The following is an 18,677-nucleotide window of genomic DNA, read 5'->3' as shown; positions in this document are numbered from 1 at the left end:
CTCAGCTGGAGAGGATCAGAGGTCTCAGCAGACTGATCTGAGAACAGGTGCAGAGCTGCTACAGATGACTGAACCCAGCTCATGTAAAAATAGATCTCACACTTCCCCGGTTTGACTGACAGGTGTCAGTCCTTAACATTAGTCACTGAGTCATTTCCCTCAGTGACAACTGATTCATTTCTATTAGAGTCCCTGTGGCCCCTGATGTCTGCCCTCCACTCATCAGGTTATTATGGTCTGTCCAGTCTGCCCTCCACTCATCAGGTTATTATGGTCTGTCCAGTCTGCCCTCCACTCATCAGGTTATTATGGTCTGTCCAGTCAGGCCACCATGCTTGTGTTGATTGATGCCTCCTGTAGTACCATAAAGCACCATAGACATACTGCATTACATTACCTGTTCTTTTGGTTCCAGTTAATCCCATACACAGTTTGATCTCAGTGGTGACGCTTTGAGTTAAACATTAGGGGGGGTTGAACCCCCTTCATCACGCTCATCACGCTTCATCAGACCACATGATTGGCTCAATGTATTCACATTGAGCCAATCTTGAATTTCCCCTGGGGATCAATAAAGTATCTATCCATCTATCCATCTATCTATCCATCTATCTATCCATCTATCTATCCATCTATCTATCTATCCATCTATCTATCTACATGTCGACGTTTGCCGCGGAAGGGGTGGGATATGTGTAGACAAACTAACCCTATGCATTTCTATGGAGAATTTTTTGAGTGCTGTGTCTCCTCATTAGAAAGTCTCTGCTAACATTACACTAGGTTCCTCCTTTATCACAGCTGTCTACTTCCGTCCCTGACAGAGTAATCTTGATGATCTTTCTTATTATTAAGAGAGCATTGGGTTTCTTGTGAAGTCCTGGTCAGTCCATCAGCGAGGTTCTTCTCTTCTCTGTGTGGGACTGTATTGGAAGTACTGATGACATCACACACAACAGTTTCACTCAGATTCCTCCACCAAAAGTGAGCCACAAGACATGGTTTACTATTCATTTTGTTTACATGGAAGACTGTTATTAATGTGCAATTGATTTATTTTTAAACAAATCAGTCTATACAAAATAAGAAAACAATGGAAACTGAAGGGAAAAAATAAGATATATTATGCCTTCTGAAATGAATACTGTTTTATTCCAAAGGCCCTAGATAAGGGCAAAGTCTTGTAAAAATTAACATTTAGTGAATTAAGAATATTTTGTACATTTACTTACTATAACATTTTGTTTATTCCCCTCACCTTAAATCGATCAGAGCACTTTAGATTTACTGAATCAATGTACTTTTAAATCACTCTTACTAAAACCACAAACACAGATTTGACTTTTGTGAAAGGCAAGGGCCTCTGTCTGCATTGTTGAAGAACACAATCCACAGGCACATATGTATAACATATTAAATATTTATCATTTCTAATCTGTGCCGGTCTTCTGCAGAACCAATTTATTTGGGTTTGTTTACTGTCACCTTATTGTTGTAATGGGATTTGGGGTAGGGGGCTAAAGTACTAAAGTAGGGTTTCAGGGGTTTCTATGTCTACTCTGGCTCATCTAAACACCACATTTAAATTAGCTGGTGATCTGGAAACTCCCGTTCCCCCAGAAGCTCCTGTGAGCGCATGGACATAGACCTCTGAAGTTCGCCTACAAAGTAGCTATCATCTTTGCCCATATAAGAAGATCCGGTATCTTGAGATTTTTCCTATGGGAAAATAACATGGGGATTTTGAATTGCAAAGATTCCAGCTGTGGTTCCTTTTTGTAGGCAAACTTCAGACGTCTATCAACAATCAACAGTACCTGTGTGTGTGTGTGTGTGTGTGTGTGTGTGTGTGTGTGTGTGTGTGTGTGTGTGTTTGAGTGTGTGTGTGTGGGTCTTTTTGCATAGTGACACACACCTTACAATTCCATCTACTTAAACAGTCCCTGTGGGGATCACTCAGAAGACTTGAGTGCAGGACTTGAAGAAGCACAGAGATGATTTCTCCCACTCTCATATTGCTAGTGCTAGCTATGGGACTCCTGGCTCAGGGTGAGAGAGACTTCTGTTCTACACCATATGTTGTAATACCAGATCATTTCTCATATCTGTTTAATAATTAACCCTGCCTTTTTCAACAGTGTCATCGGCTGATATAATTCTGACTCAGACTCCCACCTCAAAGTCTTTCCAGCCTGGAGAAACGGCCTCCATTAGTTGCACGGCAAGTCAAAGTATTTCTCAGTATATCATCTGGTACTCCCAGAAACCTGGAGAAGCTCCTAAACTCCTGATCTACGATGCAACAAATCGTCAGTCTGGTGTTCCAGCTCGGTTCAGTGGGAGTGGGTCTGGTACACAGTTCACACTGACCATTACAGGAGTCCAGCCTGAAGATGCAGCAGATTACTACTGTCAGCAGCGTAATTCCCTCCCATTCACACAGTGTTAGAGCACCGTACAAAAACCTCCCTCAGCTGGAGAGGATCAGAGGCCTCAGCAGACTGTTCTGAGAACAGGTGCAGAGCTGCTACAGATGACTGAACTCAGCTCATGTAAAAATAGATCTCACACTTGCCCGGTTTGACTGACAGGTGTCAGTCCTTCACATTAGTCACTGAGTCATTTCCCTCAGTGACAACCAGGCTCGGACTGGTAATCTGTACAACCGGGCAAATGCCCGGTGGGCCGGTCCACATGTGGGCCGGTGACCTCCGGGAATTGTTTTTTTTTTTTAAAGTTATTTAGCCTATTTGCGGCCTAGGCCTAGCCTATAAATGCAGTTGCATCCATTTGGCTTGGGGAGTGACAGGTCAATCATTTTGGCCTCTTCATGACAGGTTCAGTGTGTGTTACGATCGCGCCCCCTTGCCCCACCCCTCAAGTGGATTTGTCAAAGGCTCCGCTAGTTCCAGTGCATGCTGGCTGGTGTTCACATTATCGCAGTTTAACCGTAAACAGCAATCAGAGGTCTAGTTTTATTCCATAAATATATTGTTTTTATAGACGTTAGTTGCACGCGCTACCAAGAGCTTCCATTTACGGCACCATGTAGGCTAATGTAGTGCTTTTCTGTCAACATAAAAAAAACTACGGGTAGCCTACAATTTTCGCACAACTTGGTGGAAAAGTGTAGCACAGGTTAAAGAAAACCCATTCATTTTTGGAGCTGATCCTACTCAAAAGGAAGTTCCCATATAGTAGGCCTAGCCTTTTAGCTCACAACGACAGTGAAAGTGAAACTTGGAAAGTGGTCTCTGAGTGTTAGATGCACAATCAATCGCGAGTCGATGCAGGTAAAAAGTAGGCTATCAACTGGTAGGTTAGTAGCCTAACGAAGGTAGCCTAATTTTAAAAAATGTGATGACGGCACACAAACTAGGGCAAAAACGTTTAGTATAGCCTACACTTGTGGTAATAGCCTAGACAGTTAATGTGAATCGCGGACTATAACAAAAGGAAAGGAGAATATTTGTACCAAATAAAGGCTGTGTTTGTGTTTCTACAACATGTTGGCACAAAACGTAATTTCTGTCAACTATGACGATGTCCATGTTCAGTAACCTATATTTTTCATTTAGTCAAGCAGTGACATGTGGTTTAATGCATGGGGTAACATGACATGAGACAGACAGAAGATGAGCCTGTCAGTAGCCTATCCCTGAATCCTGTCCCTCTCAATTTCAAATCACTTTAAAATGGTGTAGCAACCATATATTTTTTTAACCTCCTGAGAACCAATCCATAGACCTATGTCCTCTGTAGTGGACATAAGTTCTAGAAGCATACCCCTTTACCCCTTTGAGCTATTCTATCAATTCCTGTGGAGGACATCCTGAGCTTTCTAATGATATATCATGTGATTGGCTGGGTTGCTGGGAACCTCCTCTTCCTGGTTCTCAAAAATGGTTGACATCAAAACAAGCACATTTTATGGAAGGAGGAGAGATAAGTCAAATAGTGTCTTCTTATTAAGCATTCATTATGATGGCAATATATGGTCTTGTTAATGAAAATGTCAGGAATCATATGATTCATTTTGAAAGAAGTTAAGTTATTTACATTTTGAAATAATAGTGACTTTATGAATGTCCATTATAATGGACACCAGGACCAAAATATTTTGATTTTTTGGGAAATTTAGGAGATCATTTGTATAGGATGAATGAGGGGCGGTCAGATTTGGAGCTCTCAGGTGATGAGTGAGTGAAACAGAGATGAGAACTATGAACCTGTGCCTCAAGAAGATAGCGAGGAAGAGTAAGACTAAAAAATGAATTATCGCAGATGAAAGAAAAACATGAAAATGTAGTGAACAATCCAGAAAAAAGAAATACAACTGTCCAAAAAGGCAAATAAAGTAGTCTAGAAGGATAAATAACAGTTTCCCCTTATATTTGGTTAAGTTTACCCTTAATTTAATACCACTAAAAGCATAATTTGTCCATTTTTGTCTATTTTCATGGCTACCTTTTCATAGTACATGCTATAAAATTTAAAATAAAAATACATTTTAAAAATAAAAATTGTAAGATGTTTTAATAATCCTAAATAGAAAGGAAATCACACAAAAAAAGAAATTGTTGGACACTTTTTTTTCTTGGTTCCCAGGAGTATAAAACAGAGAGACACCCCCGGACCCCTGTGTTATTGTGATTAGGCTATAGGTCCAAATCTAAATGTTTGGGTTCAGTTTATGAAGTGTTGCTAAAGTATAATACTGTGTGTTTGTTATTTATGGGAGGAATCAGGTTTTTGTGTGTGTGTGTGTGTGTGTGTGTGTGTTGTGGTGGGCCGGTCCAGGAGAAAATTGCCAGGGCCGAATTTTGCTCCCAGTCCGACCCTGGTGACAACTGATTCATTTCCATTAGAGTCTCCTGTGGCCCCTGATGTCTGCCCTCCATTCCCCTCCACTCATCAGGTTATTATGGTCTGGAGAGGATCAGAGGCCTCAGCAGACTGATCTGAGAACAGGTGCAGAGCTGCTACAGATGACTGAACACAGCTCATGCGAGCAGCTCTGTCAGATTATATGCACATAACCTCAGTCTCAAAAGCACAGCATCTACAAATAGATGTCACACTTCCTCTGTTTGACTGACAGGTGTCCATCGCATGAGTCATTCAGAAACACAAAGTGGTGCTCAGCAAAGGTTCTGTTTGGCTTTAATGTGCAATTACACCCTACACTCTCTATCTCTCTCTCTCTCACACACACACACACACAGACACACACACACACACACAGTTAATTGTTGATCCATCTATGTATGTGTAGTTTTATTCTGAATATGTGAATTGATGTGTTCCCGTGGTGACTCTACTTGTGTTTCAACTAAAGTCTCCTGTAGCTCCTGATGTGTTCTTCCCTCCTTATTGCTTGTGTGGTTTTTCCATCACTTGTTGAAACTAGCAGCAAATATAGATTACATTATCTATTAATCTGACTTCATTTAATCCCATACACAGTTCAACTATGATCACACTCAGATTCATAATGTGCATAATCACTCATTACTCATATCTCTGAACTCACATCATGATGTGGAGTTCTGACCCTCATAGCCAAGGCCCCACACTAGAGTGCACACAGTGGTTATCATATAGCCAAGGCCCCACACTAGAGTGCAGTGGTTATCATATAGCCAAGGCCGCACACTAGAGTGCAGTGGTTATCATATAGCCAAGGCCCCACACTAGAGTGCACACAGTGGTTATCATATAGCCAAGGCCCCACACTAGAGTGCACACAGTGGTTATCATATAGCCAAGGCCCCACACTAGAGTGCAGTGGTTATCATATAGCCAAGGTCCCACACTAGAGTGCACACAGTGGTTATCATATAGCCAAGGTCCCACACTAGAGTACTGTACACACAGTCGTTATCATATTGCGAGAAAAAACAAAACGTATGAACTGTCCGCTTTGCGGCGGTCATAATAAATAAATGTTAATTACGAATAATAATAAGAAGGTTCTACCTAATGCGACTATTTTTTCCCATAGAAAAACACATTTTTCCCGCTGTATTATCCATAAACAATAAAGTATATAGACCTCTGAAGTTCGCCTACAAAAAAGCTGCCATTTTTGAGATCTGGTATCTTGTGATTTTTCCTATGGGAAAATAACATGGCGATTTTGAATTATCGCACCTGTTAAACTGTCGTGGGCACAAAGACGTCTGAAATGCAGATGTCTTGAGCCAGCAGCCAGACCAACGGATACCTTGTCTAGCTGAATTACTGAAGCTAAGCAGGTGTGGGCCTGGTTCAGTACTTGGACGGGAGACCTCCTTGGAAAATTAGGTTGCTGCTTGAAGTGGTGTTGGTGGGTGGTCAGTACTCTTCCCTCTGGCCAAAAAAGATTGATCCCAATAGTGCAGTGACTGGGACACTGTACTGTAGGAGATGCCGTCCTTCGGATGAGACGTTTAACCGAGGTCCTGACTCACTGTGGTCATTAAAGATCCCATGGCATTTATTGCAAAGAGTAGGGGAGCCACTGTAATTGGTTCATTCACTCCCTCACTCTCCACCTCAAGCTGGTATGTGGTGAGCGTTCTGGCGCATAATGGCTGCCATGCATCACCCAGGTGGGTGCTACATTGGTGGTGGTTAGTGAGGTCCCCCCTTTCATGTGAAGCGCTTTGAGTGTTGAGAAAGGCGCTATATAAATGTAGCGTGTTGTTGTTTTGCTCAACACACTTTTGTCCTCTGTCTTTGAGTGGGTACTGTGATCTTCGGTACGTTAAGACGGCAAACTTTTGCTACCCCAGAGCTAACTTGCAATGCAACTTGCCCTAGGTAGTTAGATTCAATTAACACCTGGATCTTCTTATATGGGCGTTTTGGTTCATTGTTGTAGGCGAACTTCAGAGGTCTATTATGCAGGCCCGGGGTGGGTAATCGGGAGAATTCTGACATTTGTCACGTTAGTCCATACCTGTCAACATTTAGCTTTCCAAAAACGGGAGATTTTTTTCGGGGCGCAGTGTTTATACCGGATCTGTGTTTGCATATTTAATACGTTTCATACACGTGTTTCAACACTGCATTTCGGCCGTTGCTTTTACCTTACCTTACGCATGCCAGTTATGTATCCACCAGCTGCCTGCATGCAGCCTACTTCCAAAACTCCAAAGCTGCTGTCAGATTTGGTTCCGAGGGCACAAGTTCAGTGTATCAACAACACTCAAAAACAGTTTATGTGATGTGTTAATCAATTAAATTCCCAACAATTTCACAACAGCTAGTTCTGGAGTAGGCCATTCAACTAGCCTGCTTGCTTACGACGAGACAGGCTGCGCAGTCGGCACCCGCTTCCTTATTTGGGTTTTGGGTTGCCTGGTTTTAGCCTATGACAAAACGGTTGAAATTGAAACTAAGTGATCGTGTATGTGTAGGGTGTATTTCATACACAATCTGGCAACCTGAATGGATCAATGATTTTAAAATGAAGTTTGATGGCCATGCAAATTACGGGAGTTTTCCGGGAGAAATAACAAAACGGGAGGGTGCTGGGAGATGACCTTGAAATACGAGAGAAACCCGGGAAAAACGGGAGTGTTGACAGGTATGGGTTAGTCTATGTTCTCATAAAGTAGGCTATACACATTCCGCATTCTGTGCATGACACCGTTGCCTCTGCATGGGTTGTAGCCTATGTGAGGGAGTTCTCCCCTCCCAAAAAGAGTTGGTTGGGTCCATATAGCCCGTCTTTTCCAAAAAATTCTCAGATAGCCTATACAGATAGCCGGGCCGGCCCTACAGTAGCCATAAGCGTGGCAGGATGGATGGCAGAAAGAGGCCAGGAGGGACTGAAAGGCCAGGTAGAATGCTGCTAAATGTGCCAAGCTTCCAGATTATAGACAAAAGTGGCAACTAGCAAAGAGAGATAGCCTAATGATTATTAGCAATGTAATCATTGGGCTAATATTGGATGTTGTAGTGTTGTCAAGCTATTCGCAAGCAACATAGCGTATTAAATGACTTAAAATATTACCCTTTTGTATCCGATTCATAGACTTTGCAGTATGCAAATATTAATAACAAAACTGAAGCTTGGTCTGTGTACAAATTGTAGCCTCTGAGCAGCAGATCAACCAGTCGATCACTGAAAATGATGGGCCCGAAATTAGTGATGAGGAGGCCATGAGCAGGAACAAGTAGAGAGGATAAATTAAAGTTATTTAATGTAAGAAAGAGCAATTATGCTACATGATAAACCTATATCCTTGTTTGCACAGAAGAGGGAAGTAAAGGAAAGGAGTAGGCCAAATCACCAAACAACAATATAGCCTATGCAAAAAACATGTAGCCTAAACATTAGTTCAATATGCCTCTTTGTGGAAGCGTGGGATAGGCTTCATTTTAAAGGCTTTCTTTCTTACTTTCTTTTTGTTTTTGTTAACTTGTGGAATAGTGGAATATTTTTTGTTAACTTCTCAATTGAAGTGAATTATTATAGCCTATAACCTTTACACATTTGTTGAACCATGGTTCTAATAGAAACTACAGGGTAGTAAGAGCTGAAATGTTGCTTCATTTATCCAACTTCCACCACTATGGAAAACGTGGGCCAGTCTTGGGCCTGAAACTCCCGGGCTGAAAATTGGCCCCACTCCGGCCCTTCTATTATGTAAATCCTTCCAGTTTGACGTCACTTCCTGGACTCGTCTGTCTCGTCTCTAAATGACTTAACTCCTACTGCAACCTTCCTCCAGCGGCGAGATCACAACACATGATTGGCACGATGGCTTCACAACAGACCACATGATTGGCTCAATGTATTCACATGTCGACGTTTCCCGCGGAAGGGGTGGGATATGTGTAGACAACTGCCATATTGGCGTTACAAACTAACTCCATGCATTTCTATGGAGGATTTTTTGAGTGCTGTCTCTCCTCATTAGAAAGTCTCTGCTAACGTTACACTAGGTTCCTCCTTTATCACAGCTGTCTACTTCCGTCCCTGACAGAGTAATCTTGATGATCTTTCTGTGTGGGACTGTATTGTATCACACACAACAGTTTCACTCAGATTCTTTATTTTTCAACTGTTTTTCACATAAAGCGCTGAAGATACACACAGATCAGAAACACATGAGCGAAACTTTAACAACAAAGCATATCTCTCTCTGTAAGCGTGTGTTTGTGTGTGGCTGCGTCTCGCTCTCTGTGTGTGTATGATTTTCTCTCTCTGTCTCTCTCTCTCTATAAGCGTATGTGTGTGTGCTGTGTCTCTCTCTCTCTGTAAGCGTGTGTGTGTTGTGTATCTCTCTCTGTAAGCGTGTGTGTGTGTGTGTGTGTGTGTGTGTGCTGCGTCTCTACTGGGCGCAGTCTCCCGTCTTGATGTCCTGGGTGACGGGTTCCTGGGTGCCCTGGGTGGCCTCACAGGTGACGGCTGGCGCCTTCCTCCACTGCTCCTGGGTGAGGGTGAGGCTGCTGCTCCAGCTGTAGAGGCCGTCCTTCTCCAGGAGCGCAGGGCTCTGGCTCCCCTCCCAGCGGCTGCTGCTCCCGGACACCTTCCAGCTCAGCCTCCAGTCCCAGGGGAAGCCCTTGGTGGCCAGGCACACCAGGGTGGCCTTCCCCTGCTGCAGCTCCACACTGGAGGGGGGAAGCAGCGTCAGGCTGGGACGCGTGTCAGCTGCAGAGGAGAGGAGGAGAGGGGAGGAGGAGGAGAGGAGAGGAGGAGGGAGGGAGAGGAGAGAGGAGGGAGGGAGGAGAGAAGGAGGAGAGGGGGAAGAGAAGAGGACAGAAGATGAAAGGGAGAGGAGGAGAGGAAAAGGGGAGATGGCAGGGAGGGAGGGGGGTTAGTGGGATCCGAGGAGTGATGATGATGATGATGAAGAACACCAAGTGGAGGGAGGTGCAGGTGGATCCCCTCAGGAGGCCCTCTGTCCTCAACACAGTGGAGCAGCAGCTCTCTCTCTCTCTCTCTCTCTCTCTCTCTCTCTCTCTCTCTCTCTCTCTGGGTTCAGCTGCAGCTCCTCCTCTGGGGGTCTGAACAGGACTCAACACACAGGCCTGCATTTGCATCCCACTCTCACTTCTCTTTACCCACTCAGCACAGCAGTGGAAACACTTCAGTCATTTACATACTGAAACATAAGCTAAAGTTTTATTAATGATATCTAGAAAACATATCTGTCATCTCAGTCAATTACTGATTACTGATACTGATTATTGATAAATAATCTCTTGCCATAAAAAAAAAACTACATCAATCAACTGAATTTTTCAATCCACCTGAATTAAACACAGCAAGCCCTTGAGAGCTTTATATGCCAATATACCAAGCAATATTTTAATCTACTGGTATTTTCATTTGCTAAATGAGTTTGTTATTTCACAAGCTATGAACAATAACTTCAAGATAAATATTCATATTTTTAAATAACATAACATCTGTCTGGATTTTTGAGACCGGCAGAATCAGTTTCAACTTTTAACTTTTAAACCAAATCTGACTTCTAATACCTTAATTTAGACAGGTCTGAAATGTATGGCCACATTTTTCTATCATTATTTGCAGTGAGTGTAATCAAAACTATATGGCAAGAAATGAGAACACATGTTTACTGTAATGAACTCGACATGGTAAGAAAAAAATAAGTCTCCTTGCTGGTACACAGAATAAAAGTGAAGTTTTTAACAGGGCATGTATGCCACATATGTATTATATGCAACATACAGTGGCACACTATGAATAACTAAGTACATTGCAAATGCCAGGCGGCCAAATTAGTTGTTAAATCTCAAGAGCCTAACCTGCTGAGATAGCAGAGACAAATATTCTGGATAGTTTTGAAACAAAATTAAATATTTTTTTTTTTTTTTTCCATATATGTGATAACCTTTCTGTTTTATCAATCTGGATATGCATATTGTTTCAAAAGAGCACTTGGGCTGAGCAAGGCTTTCAAAAATATCCATTAAATCAGCAGATAGATATAAGCAAATACAAAATGCTATCATGTCATTGGACATTTTACCCCACAATGTGTTCCTACATTGAAATAATACAATTGCTACTTACTTCCAACAGCCAGTCTGGTTCCTCCACCAAAAGTGTACCACAGTGATACAGACTCATTAAGCAGCCGTACAAAAACCTCCTGCACACTCCAGTAGTCTCCAGTACACAGACAAGACATGCTTTACATTTCTTTTTGCTTACATGGAAGAATGTTATTAATTATATACATTTAATTTATTTTGAAATGTTATTTTGAAAATCAATATACACTATGTTTATTTAATTTCAATACATGAGTCATATATTTATATTTTAGTCAGTAAAATACGCCAGGTATATTCATAGCTCAACATTATTTTCTAATGATTTAAATACATGTATTGTTCATTCTTTCAAATACAGTGAAGAAAGAAAATTAATTTAAGATATTCATAGTTTTACAATTTAATGCCAAACCTTAAAAAGGCCTTGTTATGTATGTAAAGCTAAACTAAAGAAAGTCGAATGTAGAATGTAAAGTAAAGAAGATTGTTATTAATTATGTACATTTGATTCATTTTAAAATGCAGGATTTTTAAATCAATATACACTAGATGTACAGTATTTAATGTCAATGCATAACTAGTATAGTTACAATTTAGTCAGTAATGGATTACATGCTTGTTCATAGAACCACAATATTTGTGTTCTGTTCATTCTTACAAAAACAAACATGACCAATGAAAATTGAAAAAGGAAAGAATAATTTAAGATACATTCACACATTTTGTTACTGTATGTCTTCTGAAATGAATACAATTTCATACCAAAGGCCCCATGGGTCAAATCACTTATCAAACTACATTTCTACTCCAGCACATCAAAACACTGCATATAAATTTAGCTGCTTCCCCCAGAAGCTCCCATGAGCTTCTGTAAATGACCGACCCATATTATGACCAATCAACAGTACCTGTGTGTGTGTGTTTGGGAAAAACCTGAGGGAAAGGAGGTGCTCTGTGTGTGTGTGACAGAGAGAGTTTTGCATAGAAACGACACACACCTTGCAGCTCCATGTACTTTAATAGTCGCTGAGGGGATCAGAGCACTTCAGGGCTTCACTGATCAAGGTCCACAAAGATGATTTCTCCCACTCTGATGCTGCTAGCTGTGGGACTCATGGTCCAAGGTGAGACACGTATTCTGTGATTATGTTACATCTCACTGATAATATATCTTATAAGGAAGTATCAACTGCAACAATGTCTCCTCTTTCATGTCAACAGAATCATCAGGAGACAAAATTCTGACCCAGTCTCCTACTTCAAAGTCTGTCCAGCCTGGAGAAACGGTTTCTATTAGATGCACAGCAAGTGAGAGTATCAGTAACTATCTCAACTGGTACTCCCAGAAACCTGGAGAAGCTCCTAAACTCCTGATCTCCTATGCAACATCTCGCCAGTCTGGTGTTCCAGGTCGTTTCAGTGGGAGTGGGTCTGATACACAGTTCACTTTGACCATTAGCAGAATCCAGCCTGAAGATGCTGCAGATTACTACTGTGGTCAGAGTGCTTACATTCCGTTCACACAGTGTTAGAGCGCCGTACAAAAACCTCCCTCGGCTGGAGAGGATCAGAGGCCTCAGCAGACTGATCTGAGAACAGGTACAGAGCTGCTACAGATGACTGAACTCAACTCATGCGAGCAGCTCTGTCAGATTATATGCACATGACCTCAGTCTCAAAAGCACAGCATCTACAAATAGATCTCACACTTCCTCTGTTTGACTGACAGGTGTCCATCGCATGAGTCATTCAGAAACAAAGTGGTGCTCAGCAAAGGTTGTATTTGGTTTTAATCTTGAGTGCAATTACACCCCCCTCTCTCACACACACACACACACACACACACACACACACACACACACACACACACACAGTTAATTGTTGATCCATCTATGTGTAGTTTTATTCCAAGTGAATTGATATGTGTTCCCGTGGTGACTACTTGTGTTTCCACTAAAGTCTCCTGTAGCTCCTGATGTGTTCTTCCCTCCTTATTGCTTGTGTGGTTTTTCTATCATTTATTGAAACAAGCAGCATATAGATTACATTATCTATTAATCTGACTTCATTTAATCCCATACACAGTTCAATCGTGATCACACACCATGATTCATAATGTGCATAATCACTCATTACTCATATCTCTGAACTCACATCATGATGTGGAGTTCTGACCCTCTTCACATCAACCACATGTAGTTATCATATAGCCAAGGCCGCACACTAGAGTGCAGTGGTTATCATATAGCCAAGGCCCCACACTAGAGTGCACACAGTGGTTATCATATAGCCAAGGCCCCACACTAGAGTGCACACAGTGGTTATCATATAGCCAAGGCCCCACACTAGAGTGCAGTGGTTATCACATAGCACAGTAGAGACGGAGTAACTCTGTCCAGTGTCATTTTCAACACTGTAGAGATTTGCCTCCAGACAGTGGGGCGTCTCTCCTCTTATGGACACACTTTTAGACCAGCAGATGTCTGGAGATCTCGTGGATTTGGTTTTTAAATGATCTATTTGTTGTGCCCTTAAGCAACGTAGTGTAGTTGTTTGACCATTAAATAACAGCTTCATGCTCTCTTTGATGCCACACTCACTGGCATTGCCGTTGTGCACCCGGAACTCCTGGTATTGCTCAATGTAACGCTGTTGTTGCAGGTAGGAGCGTGACCCTTTTTGTCATTTGTTGACACAATGGGTAGCCCCTTACCCCATAGAATGTATGCAGTACTCAAATTGAGTGGCCCCCTTACCCCTTAGCATGTATGCGGTACTCAAATTGGGTGACCCCTTAACCCTTATGCAGTACTCAAATTGGGTGACCCCTTAACCCTTATGCAGTACTCAAATTGGGTGACCCCTTAACCCTTATGCAGTACTCAAATTGGGTGACCCCTTAACCCTTATGCAGTACTCAAATTGGGTGACCCCTTAGCATGTATGCGGTACTCAAATTGGGTGACCCCTTAACCCTTATGTAGTACTCAAATTGGGTGACCCCTTAACCCTTATGCAGTACTCAAATTGGGTGAACCCCTTAGCATGTATGCAGTACTCAAATTGGGTGACCCCTTAGCATGTATGCGGTACTCAAATTGGGTGACCCCTTACCCATGTATGCGGTACTCAAATTGGGTGACCCCTTACCCCTTAGCATGTAATGGATACACAGCACTCTGATGAAAAGGGAAATTCCTACTGTGCTGCTTCACTACAAGTTCAGGGAACACAAAGGTGTAACTCCACGTCAACCACCAGCCACCAGCTGCCCCCACCACCCCCATGGTCATAGTGGATGATTGTGCAGTGTTTTCATTTTCTGTTTTCAGGTGTGTTTTCATGTTTTATATTTTCAGACAGGAAGTACAGGGCACTTTGCATTGCCAAGACAAGCCTGAATGCACACAGACTCTTTAAAGCAAACTGGAGCCCTAACTGAACACGCTAACATGAGTGAAGGAGAAACCATGACTTTAGCTAATGTCGTCATCATTGCTCTCGCTTGCTGCATCAAAGGTGAGATCATTTGAAGTGATGCTGTTGAAATGTTCCGTTGGATGTCAATATAATATTCACGTAGACGTTACAAATCTGTATCTCATATTTCTGTACATGTTTTTCAGCATCGGCAGGACAGGTGACCGTCACTCAAAGTCCAAATCTATCCATTTTACCAGGAAAAGCTGTCTCAATAAACTGCAATTTTGACAAAGCCGTCTATCATGACTGTGGACCCAGTGATGTGTCTTATGACTGTCTAGCCTGGTACTTACAGAAGCCTGGAGAAACTCCTAAGCTACTGATCCGTTGGGTTAGTCATCGCGCTTCTGGTACCTCAGATCGCTTCAGTGGTGCTGGATCCAAGACTGGCTTCACTCTGACTATCAGTAATGTCCAACCTGAAGATGCAGGAGATTACTACTGCCAGAGTTATCATAGTGGTGGGGTGTTCACACAGTGATACAGGGCCGTACAAAAACCTCCTTCATGCCACACTGATCAGCCACAGCAGGGATAGCAGAGGTGGGGGGAGGGGCAACAGTATCAGAAGTCACTGTAGTCTTCATCATAACACTAAACTCCACCCAATCAGACACAGGAAGTAACTGTATTCGAGATTCTCAATATTGAATTCCTCTCCAGTTTTATACAAATCACTATTACATTGCTATCTATAGTTATTTTGTCCTAATTGCTCTTGAATATTCTATCCAATCTGTTATTGCCTAAGTGAGTTAAAGTTTGAAGTAAGAAGTAAGTAAGATGAAGTATATGAAGTAAGAAGTATAAATATTATGATATTTGCTTCACTGAACAAAGTCACAGCAGGATGACACAGGAGTAGCTCAACTTTGAGTTTGTCATGTGTGATGGTGCAGAGTTCATGAGTTCATCAACCTCAAACCATTTTTTGTAATTATGTCATAAGGACTGAATCCTTTGAAATTATTTGAAGAATAGAGAACACGAACACATTTTAAAAATTCATAAAAATAATGTTAAATCCATTCAAATAGTTTATAAGTTAAACAAAGGAATATTCCAAACAATAATAAAATGATGATCAAGTGTCTTTATTTTCTTTCTATATTTCACAAACACAATATAAGAGAAAATATAAAAAATATGAAGCATATCACTATAACATATAATGTGTGTGTGTGTGTGTGTGTGTATGATTTTCTCTCTGTTTGTAAGCGTGTGTCTGTGTGCACACATGTTTCTTTCTCTCTCTCTGTAAGTGTGTGTTTCTGGCTGTCTCTCTCTCTCTTTAAGCATGTGCGTAAGCGTGTGTGTGTGTGTGCGTCTCTACTGGGCGCAGTCTCCCGTCTTGATGTCCTGGGTGACGGGTTCCTGGGTGCCCTGGGTGGCCTCACAGGTGACGACTGGCGCCTTCCTCCACTGCTCCTGGGTGAGGGTGAGGCTGCTGCTCCAGCTGTAGAGGCCGTCCTTCTCCAGGAGCGCAGGGCTCTGGCTCCCCTCCCAGCGGCTGCTGCTCCCGGACACCTTCCAGCTCAGCCTCCAGTCCCAGGGGAAGCCCTTGGTGGCCAGGCACACCAGGGTGGCCTTCCCCTGCTGCAGCTCCACACTGGAGGGGGGAAGCAGCGTCAGGCTGGGACGCATGTCAGCTGCAGAGGAGAGGGGGAGAGGGGGAGGAGGAGGAGAGAAGGAGAGGAGAGGGAGGAGAGAGGAAGAGAGGAGGGGGAGGAGAGGAGGAGGAGAGAGGAGGGGGGAGAGAAGGAGTGAGGGGGGGGAGGGGAGAGGAGAGAAGATGGGAGGGGAGAGGAGGAGAGGAAAAAGGGGAGATGGCAGGAAGGGAGGGAGGTTAGTGGGATCCAAGGAGTGATGATGATGATGAAGGATACCAAGTGGAGGGAGGTGCAGGTGGATCCCCTCAGGAGGCCTCTGTCCTCAACACGGTGGGGCAGCAGCTCTCTCTCTCTCTCTCTCTCCCTCTCTCTCTCTCTATCCCTCCCTCTTTCTCTCTCTCTCTCTCTCTCTCTCTCTCTGGGTTCAGCTGCAGCTCCTCCTCTGGGGGTCTGAACAGGACTCAACACACAGGCCTGCATTTGCATCCCACTCTCATTTCTCTTTACCCACTCAGCACAGCAGTGGAAACGCTTCAGTCATTTACATACTGAAACATAATCTAAAGTTTTATTTCTGTTTCTAGAAAACATATCTGTCATCTCAGTCAATTCAAAGATTACTGATAAATAATCTCTTGCCATTAGAAAAAAAAATTCTACATCAATCAACTGAATTTTTTCAATCAGCCTGAATTAAAGACAGCAAGCCCTTGAATGCTTTATATGCCAATATACCAAACAATATTTGAATCTACTGGTATTTTCGCAAGCTATTAACAATAACTTCAAGACAAATATTAATTTAATTAACATAAAATCTGTCTGTGGATTTTGGAGACCAGCAGAATCAGTTTCAACGTTTAACTTTTAATCCATATCTGACTTCTAACTTAATTTAGACAGGTCTGAAATGTATGGCCACATTTTTCTATCATTAATTCCAGTGAGTGTAATCAAAACTATATGGCAAGAAATGAGAGCACATGTTTACTGTAATAAACTCGACATTGTAAGAAAAAAATAAGTCTCCTTGCTGGTACACAGAATAAAAAAAGTTTTTAACAGGGCATGTATGCCACATATGTATTACATGCAACATACAGTGGCACACTATGACTAACTAAGTATATTGCAAATGCCAGGCGGCCAAATTAGTTGTTAAATCTCAAGAGCCTAACCTGCTGCAAAGACAAATATTCTGGATAGTTATGAAACAAAATTAAATATTTTAAACTTTTTTTCATCCATGTCATAACCTTTTTGTTTTATCAATCTGGATATGCATTTTGTTTCTAAAGAGCACTTGGGCTGAGCAAGGCTTTCAAAAATATCAGTTAAATCAGCAGATAGACATAACCAAATATAAAATGCTATCATGTCAACTTCCAACAGCCAGTCTGGTTCCTCTACCAAAAGTGTACCACAGTGATACAGACTCCTTAAGCAGCCGTACAAAAACCTCCTGCACAGTCTAGTAGTCTCCAGTACACAGACAACACATGCTTTACATTTCATTTAATTTACATGGAAGAATCTTAATTATGTACATTTGATTTATTTTGAAATGTTATTTTGAAAAATCAATATACAGTATGTTTATTTAATTTCAATACATGAGTTATATTTTTATATTTTAGTCAGTAAAATATGTATAGTCATAGCTCAACATAATTTTCTAATTATTTAAATACATGTATTGTTCATTATTTCAAATTCAAATGTGAAGAAAGAAAATGAATTTAAGATATTCACAGTTTTACAATTTAATGCCAAACCTTAAAAAAGGCCTTGTTACATATGTAAAGATAAAGTAAAGGAAGTAGAATGTAGAATGTAAAGTAAAGAAGAATGTTATTAATTATGTACATTTGATTTATTTTGAAATGCATGATCTTTAAATCAATATACACTAGATGTATTTGATGTCATAGGCCTACATGAGCCATATATTTATATTTTAGTCAGTAAAATACCCCATGTATATTCATAGCTCAACATTATTATGACCGCCGCGCAGCGAAGCGGCGGTCATATAGGTTTAGTCAGGCATGTAACCCCACATGGATAGCATGGAACCGTCGTTTTTCGTTTTGATCTGTAGCCCCCCCGCTGGACTGGACCCCCCGAAAGGAGGGTAGGGCAGACCCAGTTCTCTGTGAATATCTTGAGAACTGTAGGGACTAGGATGACCATTTTTTTCTGTATGTTTGCCTCCAGGGGTCATGTTAACCCATTTCATGTGCACACATGTGCACAAACAGATACACACACACACACACACATACATTCACAGTAATCATACGTATGACACATACTCACACAGTAGACATATGTACGCTTGCATGCACAGGCACATACGCAGGCACACACACAAGCACACACACACACACACACACACACACACACACACACACACATAACATAAACATGTACATGCACACATGCACACAATTCAAGAATTTCTCAGAATTATAAACAGGCAAGATGGAGCAGGCGCGCTGGAACCTGTTTCAAGCGAGGGGGGCTGATGGCTGGGTTGGAAAACACGTGACGTAATTATGC

At 41.9% G+C, this 18,677-nt stretch overlaps 3 gene segments (V, D, J or C); 1 reads left to right on the top strand and 2 right to left on the bottom strand.

Annotated features, from left to right (window-relative positions):
* Nucleotides 1-9,250: 9,250 nt before the first annotated feature.
* Nucleotides 9,251-11,156, bottom strand: LOC125302693. The segment is given in 2 exon segments: nucleotides 9,251-9,646; nucleotides 11,039-11,156. Coding segments are annotated over 2 exon segments (438 nt in total).
* Nucleotides 11,157-12,088: 932 nt separating this feature from the next.
* Nucleotides 12,089-12,554, top strand: LOC125296881. The segment is given in 2 exon segments: nucleotides 12,089-12,146; nucleotides 12,244-12,554. Coding segments are annotated over 2 exon segments (360 nt in total).
* Nucleotides 12,555-15,781: 3,227 nt separating this feature from the next.
* LOC125302587 lies at nucleotides 15,782-18,061 on the bottom strand. The segment is given in 3 exon segments: nucleotides 15,782-16,154; nucleotides 17,499-17,586; nucleotides 18,053-18,061. Coding segments are annotated over 3 exon segments (417 nt in total).
* Between the last annotated feature and the right edge of the window lie 616 nt (nucleotides 18,062-18,677).

Source organism: Alosa alosa, chromosome 1 (assembly GCF_017589495.1).
Source record: "Alosa alosa isolate M-15738 ecotype Scorff River chromosome 1, AALO_Geno_1.1, whole genome shotgun sequence".
Taxonomy (NCBI): domain Eukaryota; kingdom Metazoa; phylum Chordata; class Actinopteri; order Clupeiformes; family Clupeidae; genus Alosa; species Alosa alosa.
The sequence above is the reverse complement of the archived record's forward strand: the minus strand, read 5'-3'. Positions and strand labels throughout refer to the sequence as shown.